At 29.3% G+C, this 12,453-nt stretch overlaps 1 protein-coding gene across 2 annotated transcripts in view; it reads left to right on the forward strand.

Moving 5' to 3' along the window:
- The window catches only part of LOC129975082 (uncharacterized), an 84,986-nt gene that overhangs the window by 69,922 nt on the left and 2,611 nt on the right, over positions 1-12,453 (forward strand). For both annotated transcript variants that reach the window (XM_056087986.1, XM_056087987.1), the window contains 5 exons: positions 314-459; positions 3,848-3,941; positions 4,817-4,964; positions 6,465-6,672; positions 10,818-10,954. In XM_056087986.1, the coding sequence (XP_055943961.1) occupies positions 314-459; positions 3,848-3,941; positions 4,817-4,964; positions 6,465-6,672; positions 10,818-10,954 (733 nt within the window). The remainder of the gene's footprint in view (positions 1-313; positions 460-3,847; positions 3,942-4,816; positions 4,965-6,464; positions 6,673-10,817; positions 10,955-12,453) is intronic.

Raw genomic sequence — 12,453 nt, forward strand, 5'->3', positions numbered from 1 at the left:
AGATTACAACATAATGGTATAATAACTCGATACAGCTATTATTTCAGAATTCATTTTGTAAATTCCATTCGGATAAGATCCGCATTCTGCATTCTACAGAATGTAAACTGATCGACATTCTACTTACATTAAGATTTACAACGTAATGGCACAATAACACGATGGAGATATTTAAAAATTTTTATATAAATTCATATCTTTTTACCTAATGTACAAAGTGAATATTTAGAAATACAACCAGACGCAAATTTAGAATTTCATGATGGAATTCTTATGAAATAACAGCCTCTGAAATTTAATGACTCCATTGCAGGAGATACCCAACACAAATCGAACACTTACCGGCTCAGAATGTGCTGACATCGAGTGTTGTGCTGAAAGTTCTGTACCGAGGGGCGCCAACGACGACGATTGCAGTAGGCGACCTTCTTACATTTCGTCTTGAAGCAAGAGGCAACTGTAAGTTTTTAAATATTTTCTTGCACCGATTTCCTCTTTATTGTTTCTGAGTATTTTCTTTTACGTATATTCTATATTGATATTTTGTAGTTACTTTCGTATTTGCTATATTATTTTAAATTAATAATATTTATCTTATGTTCCAAATTTTATTCTATGCAGTTCTAAATTCTATTCGAAGGTCATTTTATTTATATTATTGTGAATCAACGAATCTTTATTAAGTTTTAGATGGTTTTTATATGAATTATTTATTTCTAAAATAAAGTTTTTGCTGAATTTTTATGATATATTTTAAGTTTTATATCATTTTAAATACTATTCTAAAAATGTTTCTAAATTATTCTAATTTCCTTTCTATGAATTAATTTCAAAATTCTCTTCTCTGTTCTACATTATTAAAATTATTGTGAATTTTTCTTGCTGAGTCAGGCATCCTTTTAGATAGCAGATAAAAGTTAAATTAATCAATAAATTATTACATAAATAATAATTAAACACTGGTTTATCCCCCATCGAAACTACTTTTTATGGAGAATTCTTAAGAACAGTTCTTTCTATTAATAATTTAATTTACAAATTCTTATCATAAAACAGCTTCGAACTAAACAGAAAACCTAACTTCAATCTTATATTTTTCATGACTATTTTCAATTTTTTCATCAAAATTCTTAAACTCGGAGAAATAATCAATTAAAACATTAGAACCTTTTATTTGCACCCACGTTGTTTAGATATTCAGTTGCAAGGATCTTGGAAACAAGAACGACTTTTCAATCTCGGAAACCTTAGTATTTCTAGTAACTTCAAATAAGTAAAAAATATTCCATATTTGTTTTTAGTTGTTTCTGTTTGGAAAACAAGCAAAAGAATTATTTTATTCTGCGTTTTGTAGAAATCAGAAAAAAGAAGAAAGATTGCGTTGGAAAAAGGCACATTTTACCTACATATGTACATGAAAAAAGATAATCATAAAATTTTAGCCAATTATCATTAAAGCCAATATTTAAAAAATAATTGATAAATCAATAATTACATGCTCTATTTTTTCATCAAATCGTTGCAACTATTCTTCTTAGAATACGGGAAAATTAAAGTTGTTCTTGAAGAAATATTTTGAGAACATAATCACTTTTCAGAATAATACATGTAATTATTTTCATCACAGTATTTCCAAAAGGAATTCTGCTACATAAAAACTTCCGTAAGGGTTTTAAAATTAGGCAGCACAAAAGATATCTGTCGATGTGATTTAAAGTTGACATCCTGAAATGACAAATAAAAGTAATAATTTTTTACTTTGTTTATACAGTATCTAGAGTAGTTTCAACAGAATTGTATTTTCTTTTACTATACAGAAACAAATATCCAACAACACATTAACAGAATATCTTGCGATTGAATCTTTATAGCATTTTTCAGATACTCTATATTTAATATTTAGTTTTACTTTTTACGTCTCCTTAAAAAAGTATTAACTTTTTATATTAAGATTCGGTATTAATACAGACTCAGTGACGTAACAGTAGAATGTCAAGGGCCCTTGATGTTGTAAGCCCTTCCCTAATGTAGCAATTATATATGCACGAATTAAACATCCATTAATCCAAAGGTTGGATATTAATAAAGCGATAGATACTTTTGTTGGAATGAAAATTAGAAATGGATAATTTTGAATTAATTAAAAATATTAATAATTTACAAGCAAAAAAGTTTTGTCAAATAATTTTTCTCCTCGTTCCTTTTAAATTGCAAGATCTTTTAAAGAAACTGGGACGATTTTGAAGTTACAAATCGCCTAAATTTATGTAACAAATAAAAAGGAATTTGTTACAGAAAAATATTATATCTGATGTAAAATTTAACAGAGGTGGAAGGAATAAATTGGTTTTATTATAAAATTGCATTAAAATATTTATTTATAAAAGTATTTCTTTTTAAAAAAATTTCGAATTCAAAATATGTTATATTATTTCTTTAATTCAATCTTCAAATTCATAAGCCCAATCGAAACATGGAAAAAGAGAGAGAGAGAGAGAAACCACTCTTAATAAATACCAAAATTAGAATATTTGAATACATCTTAATATAAATAAAAATCATTGTGGCATGTATGTACATATGTATGTAATTATACATATTGCCTTCTAAACAACATGGCCGAATTCGACCAAATTTTGCATATTTAAAATAAGAGAAAGAATACTGCCAACTTTTCAGAGTGCAAAAATTAATTAAAACACCAAAATTTTATCTTCTTTTTACACTTTGAATAACGCTACTACTCTTTTTTAATCTCTCTTTTATTTTGTAATATATTTTATTTTGTAATGATTTTATTTATCCTAAAATCGGGATTTAATCATGCTGAAGGCTAAGCTTTTTTTTTATCCCAGCATTTGTGAACAAAATTTGCAGTACTAATATAGCAAGAATTAAAAATGTATGAGAAGTTATCCGTGTTTTTTAAAAAATCGTTTGCTTCAACTGATATTACAATTTTAATTAAAAGCAGACGACAAAGATTTTAAAAGATAAAAGGATTTTGTATATTATAATATTTTAGACAAAATTAGTTTTTACAATAAAAGTGCTGTAAATGAAAAGATTTTAATCCTTAGAAATTACGATTGAATTTAGTTTTATTTTGGTATGAATAAAATAAAAAAAATATTAAATACACTGTAATTTGAAAATCTAAAAAAAACATGATTTTTTCATTATAAATAGCCTTTTAAAATATATTAAATCGCAGAAATAATAAAAAAAAATAATTTAATGGAGGGATTTTCTAATAAGTATTGTAGTAAAAATAGTAATTAAAAAATTTTTATATATGCGTACCAAAATTTGAAAAACAAAGCCCAAATCGTAGAAATAATAATTAAAAAAATGAATTTAATAGATGCATTTTCTTATAAGTATTGTAGTAAAAATAGTAATTAAAAGAATTTTATATATGCGTACCAAAATTTGAAAAACAAAGCCAAAACAAAAACTGGCTCTTATGAAACCTTAAGAAACAAATTTATAAGATTTCAGCTTTTCAATCATATATATATATATTGTACATTCATTTCAGTAACAGAACAGAATTTCTCCTTTTTTTATGTGACTACAATTGAATGAAGTACTTTTATAATTAAGATCAGTTAATCAGTTTCTTTTCGTAAAAACCTTACTCTAAATTATTACAAGAAATTATTGTTTGGCTACAACGAAGTGTAGATTCATTTATAAATTTCAAGGTATTTATATTTGCAATGCTTTTTGTTAAATCTTTTATGATAAAAGCTGTTTAATATTGACAAGCACTTAATTTCTGTATGAACTTTATTTGAAATTCAATATTTTAAAATTTTAATTATAAATGGGCTAATGCTTTCAGTCCATTGGGAGTATTTTGCTGACATTTTTGCAACGAACGTTATCGCCAAGGATCCTTATTCCGGACGACAGGTGCATCTCATCGACGCTCGAGGGTAAGCCTTTCCGATACAATAAAATTAAAGACAAACGTTTTATTTCATTGATCATAAATATGCTCGATATTCTGAAAAAAAAACAGTTTACGAGACATATTCGTTTTGTCATTTAATATTATTTGAAAATTCTCTTCGATAATGTACTAATTTTAAATAGCTTAAATTCGTTCAAATAACTTAAGAAATTATGAAATTTATTTTTTAACTTTACTTTTTGTATTCTAACTTCAGGAAATTTATTTAAAAGAAGTATTTTATTTTCCTTTCATTTAAAATTTATTTTTTAAATATACTTCTGATCCTTTCTTTGTAAAGAAAAATGAATCGTTTTCATTGCGATATATTCAAAGGAAATATTAAATTACCCAATTTATTTTTAAGAATATTTCTTAAAAATAAATCCGTAAAATGTAATATATGTTCTTAAGAATAAATTGGAAAATTTAATATTTCCTTCGAATATATCGCTGTGAAAATGATTCACTTTTTGTTCACTATTAGTACTTTTCAAAGTAAAAGTAAATTGAATTATTTTCAGTGCAGTATGTTTAAAGAAAATATTAGATTTCTATATTTATTTTTAAGAAAATACTGCCATGTACTTTTAAGGTAAAAGGAAAGTATTTTATAGTTGAGTTTGTTTGTTAAAAGGTGCCATTTCTATTATTAAAGTTATAAACTAAAAATAAAACCTAATTACATCAATTTCTATACATCTTTTTTTTTTACTACATTTGAAGATTTTGTTTCTATTAACGCTTAATTGCATAAAAGAAAGAATATCGAATAAACTAACTTTTTTATGTTTTTTAAAAAAAATAACATAATATTATTTTTAACACAAAAACTGGATAAATGTTTTCTTGTCTTAGATGTCCTGTTGACTTGTATGTATTCCCTGAGCTGCATCGAACCCCTGACGGGGCTCTGGAGGCCGAATTTTATGCTTTCAAAATTCCCGATTCGAATCTTCTAGTATTTCAAGCTACTGTCCAGACATGCCGAGGACCTTGCGAGCCTGTAAGTATTACTGTGATAATTATTTTCTCTATGTAATAACGCATCAGTTATTTTTTGTTACATATAATGAACTGTGAAGATTAATTTGTTATATAGTCCCACTTAACAACTGTACAAAAGTTTCTGAATATTTTCCCAATATAGTAGTGCTTTCAATATGCTTGAATTTTAATCATTAAATGCTAATTCGGTCAGACAAGTCATTTGATTATAATTTCTGATTAAAACTGATTTATAGTACATATAGAGGATAGAATATACAACCTTTAACTTCTAATTTTTGTTCTTTAGTCAAGATTTCTTTTAAAATACTAAAGTATTGATGAGTTACTTTTAATTGCATTTATTGCCAGAAAAAAAAAACTTTCATGGCTTTTCTTCAATCATATTTTGCAATGTAATAGCTGGAAGCTACCACAGCTTATAACCAGATAGGCATTTTTAAAATGTCATAAAAATATTAATATCTTACAAATTTTGATAAATAAAAATATTTGAAAAAGTACATCATAAAGCCTTTAGATTTGTGTTAATAATTCATTCTAGAAAAGATACGACATAATTTTGTCTACAAACCTACCATATAACTGGGTGATTCAAAAGTCCGTTAACATTTAAATATTCATTAATTTACTGAATAAAATAGGTAAAAATTGACACATATATTTGAAATGACATAGGGTTTTATTAACCCCCCCCCCAAAAAAAACCAACAGATGAGCTTCATATGATAACAAAAGCAACAATTCGCATAGCAAATGATTTTTAGCACAAACTATTTTCTTTATAACAAATGCTCAACACGTTGGCCGTGACTCACCAAGGGACAATGTTATGAACAGCATTGTACAGTTTATCTGTAAGTGTAGTGAGCAATTGTCTTCAAAGGTTGTATTTGAGCATCCCCATTGAGGTCAGACGATCGTCTGATCGCGGTAGACTTGCGATTTCAGGTAACCCCACAACTGATATCACAAAGGTAAAGATCTGGAGGCCTGGGCAGCCAAACATGACGGAAGTGGTGGCTCAACACGCGATCCTCACCAAACGATGTTGCAAGAGCTCTTTCGAACCTATAGTAATATGGGGTGGTGTGCCATCCTGCATAAAAGTCGTACCTCCAAAAAGTGTTTATTAGCCAGGATAGGGATGATGCGTTTCTGTAACATATCAGCGTACCTCCTGTTACGCTCACCGTTTGAAAAGTAGAACACACATTTATTTCCTCGAAAATAGAGAATCGAATCAGGCATCTATTAACCCCTTTATTTGTCCTGTCTTGTGTCAATGAAACCTCATGCCATTTCAAGGATATGTGTCAATTGTTACCTCTCTATCTATATTATTCCTTGAATTATTAAATTTTCAAATGTTAACAGACTTTTCAATCACCCGGTATTTGACACAGTATAGCTTAATATGACTCTTGCACCAAGAAACTCCAAGCTCATACACAATACAATCCAGATAAAGATACGAATAACGAAATTTCTTCTGCAGGTTGTGTGCAGCGAAAAGGCCCGACCTGGGACTTTCCCTTCTTGGGGTCGAAAGAAAAGGTCGGTTTCCACCGAGCCCAAAACTGACGAAACGAAGCCTGCCGCGAACGACACAGATGCCGTCGAAGAAGAGGAACCAGAAGAGGTGCACGAATTACTCAAAGTCTACCTCTCGAGGTCTGATATTCCACCAGAAGAAATCACGCCAGGTCTGTAGACGAATCATTCATTCATTTTTTTTATTTTTTTTACTTTCACGAATACGTAATATACAAAGAAAAAGTATTATAATCATCAAATGATTCAAATACAAAATTTTGACAAATCTCCCTTTTTCTAACGTCTCTGGGGCAGAAAAACATATTTTGGAAACTACGTCTGTCTATCAATAGGATGACTCAAATGACATTGAAGGATATAATTTTATATGTGTCTTTTTACACCAAATTTATAATCTATTCACAGGAACGTTGTTTCTCAGGCTTCGCAAGCATAAATGAACAAAATAATATAGAATGTAAAGAGCTAGCTAGATAAAATTTGGCATATAGATTTACAGCTTAAAGTGTAAATTCGTTTCACATTTTGAATTAAATGCCGGCATTTTCGCTTGAATATAAAGGCGATAACTAAAAAAATTCAAAGACTTCAGATTTTTAAAATTTGGCTTGGAAATCTTGTTACTGAAATTGCAATTCGGTATCAGATGGGCCGCGATGGCCTGCTGGTAGGGTCTCGGTTCGTGAGCCGTTAGGTTTCAGGCTCGAGACCCGATTCCACTAAAGAACCGCCGTGTAAGGGGGTCTGTTGCACGCTAAATCCGTCAAGCCAAACGTCCTCCCGCTGGTGTGGTGTGGTGTGGTGTGGTGTGGAGAGGGGGTGCCAGCTCAGGTGTCCTCCTCGTCATCTGAGCGGGGTTCAAAATTACGAGGCTCGTCCCAAAATAGCCCTAGTGTTGCTTTACAACGGGACGTTAATATAACTAAACTAAACTAAACTCGGTATCAAATTTTGCTTTTCATGAGTCGATAAAAAGACATTCGAAATGCGCTTTCGGTTTTCTTTACTTCTTCTCAAGCACAGAACTCTCATACGAGGGAGTTCGAATATAAAAATCTGACACTCGAGGCTTTTAAGGCCTTATACAAGGTCCGCAGTTTTATAGTGGAAGAAAAATAACCCTTTTGTTAGAAAGAAAGCTTTTGTGTTTGCTTTTGTGTATTATTCGTGTCAGTATCCGGAGACGACCACTTTTCGCCAACTCTATCTCCCTAAGGGGTGAGACGTAGATGAATGTGCGCATTTCCGGTATTTACTTTATTGTTAAAGGCAAACATATCTTTCTTCCTTCTTTCCTTTCACCCCTATTTTGTTGAATTAAACTCATCCTAACACATGCGCAAGAGCGCAGAGGGTTTTAGAATCCGTTGGCAAACAATATATACATTTGTTTAAATTAACAACAAATGTGAAACGATGGAAACAACTTTCGAGCATGCTTCCAGAAAATAAAGCATAAACAGAAACAAATCCTAGACTTACTTTAAAAAATCTTCTAGATAAAATCTTGCACCACCCAGCAAAGATTTTAAGCTCCAATGGGTGAATTTAATGCATCATTTTAATGTATGGGGGACTCAATGGTTGCTATATAGAAATAATAACAAAATAAAATTATAACTCTAAATGATAAAATGTGTGTTGGTGTTCAGTAGGGCAGATCTTTTAACAGAGCTACCAAATTTGGCCAAATTATTTTGGAGAAAGAAATGTGCAGCCGTGAAAGATTTTTTAAAATTTTAATGAATTAAAATTTAAGCAAGGTTTCCTCATTTTTTTCCTTGATAAATTCAGGAATTATCATTGCAAAGAACTGACTTTCACAATATTTTAAGTTAAAAAAATATTTTTAATAATACCAATTTAGTTTTTGTACAATTAAAGAATAAGAAAGTGAAATCACAATACTACAAAAGACAACGAGCAATTAGAAAGTAGATTAACAGGGTACTTATATTTTAATAGTATTATGTCAACGGACTGATTCCATTAAGAAGGTTTATATACAAATTAACCTCACTAGCACAAAATGCCTAAAAATATTGTATCTTCAAGATATTGTATAGTATTCAGAATATTGGGAAGATATCGCACAATGTCTGGAGCAACTGCGGGATATTATAAAATATCTCGGGTTAGATGCCTATCACAGCTTGAAATTAAATCAATGCAATCAAAATGCATTATAGAGGAAATAATGAATATCAAATTTCGAGTAAATGATTTAATTTGAATAAAATAAAATATTATTACTGTCAAAGCAACTGGTCACCAAAAATGGCTTGTAGACAACATAACAGACTATAAAAAGCACTTTAAAATTAAGCATTGTCGTTATTTAAGCGATAAAAAAAGTAGAGTATTTCCCTGAAAGTAAATTTTAGCGGGTTTTTTAAAAAGAAATTAACGGGGGTGATTTCCCTCAAACTTTCTCGCATGCTCTCTAATATGGTGTTATCCCTATACCATGCAAAAATTTGTGGATTTTAGGTAAAGCAGAGAATGGCTTCATGGCAGTGGTGTACGATAGTTACGAAATATTAACCCTTGACGCCAATTTGGCATTTTTACAGAATCTGTCTAATCCTTGGCGAATTTTTTTGGCGATTAATCCCTGTCATGCGAAATTCAAATTTATACTTTAGACACTTTTTCCAAACTGATTGAAACAAAAATTTGATACAAAACTACACTTGTAATTACAAAATCTCATTCCAAATTTGATATATTTAAGTCATTGTGTTTTTTAGTTATCGCGTTTACATGTTTCTGAAAATACAGACCGACAGACGGTTAATCCCTTGTTGGATATGTTTCAAAATTTGATGGATATCTATAGTGTAGATTTAAAACACCGAATACTTAAATATACGAATGTATCAAATTTTATCAATATAGCTCTCTTTATTTTGTAGTTATCGTATTATGTACAAAGTTATAATTTTATCGTACAAACGCTGAACAGACAGACTTTCTCTCAACGGATTTTACTCAAAATTTGACAAAAACCTACAAATTTTCTGCAAACACCGTATATCAAATTTCATGCGTCTAGCTCGAAGCATTTTTGAGTTATCTTTGGCATACAAAGACATTTTTTTCAGAAACGTATTTCTCCAACTCAGGAAAGTCTAAAACATGAAGATTCGATAAAATCTCAACCTTGATTTTTTTGACACAATACTCTCTATACTTTGTGTACGATAAAGTAAAAATCAGCGTGATACCCGATTTTATAACACAATGAAAGACTGTAACAAATGAGAGAAAAGAAATGATGTTAAATTACTAAATAATTGGAATTCATTGAAATTAATGTTTTTATTGTCTACATAAAACAGCATGTTACTTTTTTTTGTTTTCTACAGTAAGTGATAAGAGTTCGACAGTTTGTGTTGCCCAAGCTGGCTACTACCGTGTTTCTCCAACTCAGGAAAGTCTAAAACATGGAGATTCGATAAAATCTCAACCTTGAATTTTTTGACACAATACTCTCTATACTTTGTGTACGATAAAGTAAAAATCAGCGTGATACCCAATTTTATAACACAATGAAAGACTGTAACAAATGAGAGAAAAGAAATGATGTTAAATTACTAAATAATTGGAATTCATTGAAATTAATGTTTTTATTGTCTACATAAAACAGCATGTTACTTTTTTTTGTTTTCTACAGTAAGTGATAAGAATTCGACAGTTTGTGTTGCCCAAGCTGGCTACTACCGTGTTTCTCCAACTCAGGAAAGTCTAAAACATGAAGATTCGATAAAATCTCAACCTTGATTTTTTTGACACAATACTCTCTATACTTTGTGTACGATAAAGTAAAAATCCGCGTGATACCCGATTTTATAACACAATGAAAGACTGTAACAAATGAGAGAAAAGAAATGATGTTAAATTACTAAATAATTGGAATTCATTGAAATTAATGTTTTTATTGTCTACATAAAACAGCATGTTACTTTTTTTTGTTTTCTACAGTAAGTAATAAGAGTTCGACAATTTGTGTTGCCCAAGCTGGCTACTACCGTGTTTCTCCAACTCAGGAAAGTCTAAAACATGGAGATTCGATAAAATCTCAACCTTGAATTTTTTGACACAATACTCTCTATACTTTGTGTACGATAAAGTAAAAATCAGCGTGATACCCAATTTTATAACACAATGAAAGACTGTTGACAAATGAGAGAAAAGAAATGATGTTAGATTACTAAATAATTGGAATTCATTGAAATTAATATTTTTATTGTCTACATAAAACAGCATTTTACTTTTTTTTTGTTTTCTACAGTGAGTGATAAGAGTTCGACAGTTTGTGTTGCCCAAGCTGGCTACTATGGAATGATAGCGACGGTTGTCCTTCTGATGTGTCTTGTAGTCGCCGTGGTGGCCATGTCATACTTCTTCATCAGGAGAACGAGAAGAATGGTAATTAGAATATTATTTATGCAATGAGTATCCTCTCACATCCCTCTCTTTTGCTCTGATGTGTTAATGCTCATTTAAAATACTTGTTAATTTGCCTTAAATCTAAAATGAGCTACATAACCTTTTTTTTCTGTTTTTTTTATATAAAGAGTTTGAGAAAATAAATAGGATTTTATACATAGTTTTTATTAATTCGCTTTCTTTGTTTGTTTTTCTGTTCAGTGCAAATTTTTCAATCGATTTTAAATTAACTTCCCGATGAGATAGATATTTGAAAGTTTAAACATAGCTCAGAACTGGAGGACGATGAAATATTAATCTTCATATAACGATGAAATATTAATCTGAAATATGAATTTTCTTGTATATCTGTTTATTTATTTTTCATTACAAATTTTGTAATGAATTAATTGATTACAAATTTTGTAATCAATTAAATACTTTCACTGCTGATAGATGGCGCCATGACAAGTCGTTAGCTCATCAGGCAATTAATTAAAAATTGATTGCAAAACTTCATAAATACAAGATTAAAAAGAACTAATTAATTAACTTTAAATATTTTAATATTTCACGTTTTTAAAATAGACTAAAAAGTATAAACATAATTCTGAACTTTCTTTTTATCTGAAACATTATATTATGTAAAATGATAATCTTAAATAAAATTATAGTTACACAATACAAAATCCTTTAATTTTAATAATTAAAATATGAATATCATTTACACTAAATATATTTTAAATTGCATACATTTAAAGGAAAATTAGAAATAATGTCAAACAACTTTAAAAAAAACTATCGAAAACTAAATTTTTTCATATGATGTTTTCGATCGTAGTTTGAAAAAAAAAAAAAAAAAAAAAAAAAACGAATTTTTATAACGTATAAACTAGTTGTGAATTTCACTTGTATTTATATAATTAGATTTTAAATTAACATAAAGTCGCAAAATTTATATTAGCATCTTTTTGATTCAATTGGTGTGCTTTCTGAAAATTTTATCCGTTCTTTATAATAAATGAATAACAATGTGGATATGATTGAGCCGCCATAGCTCCCTGACAGTCATTACTTTGAGAACTAATCTGCCATTCATAAAAACTTAAAATTAAGACAGCAAAATACGTTATCTACTATGTCATAAACGCAAAATTTTGATGGAACATGAGATTTTCCTACGTTCTCGAAGCTTTTCTTTTCTTTATATTAATCGTATCTCAGATTACAAAGTAAAATTCTTATTTTGGACAGGGAACGCATGCGCCTTTGGCTTATGCCGAGGGAAGAAGTTGTCATGACAACAGGACTGATCTTTTTTATACAATAATGAAAAATAATATTTCCACCATTTTTACTTTTCAAAAAAACTATTTTTAGAAATCGATTGATTGGTGTTTTAGAAACTGAAAGCATTGATAGAAAATTGCTAGTTTTTCATTTAAACAAATAAGGTCCTAAGTGGTCTCTATCAACAAATTTTAATTTCAGAGAACTAA

This window comes from Argiope bruennichi, chromosome 7 (assembly GCF_947563725.1).
Source record: "Argiope bruennichi chromosome 7, qqArgBrue1.1, whole genome shotgun sequence".
Taxonomy (NCBI): domain Eukaryota; kingdom Metazoa; phylum Arthropoda; class Arachnida; order Araneae; family Araneidae; genus Argiope; species Argiope bruennichi.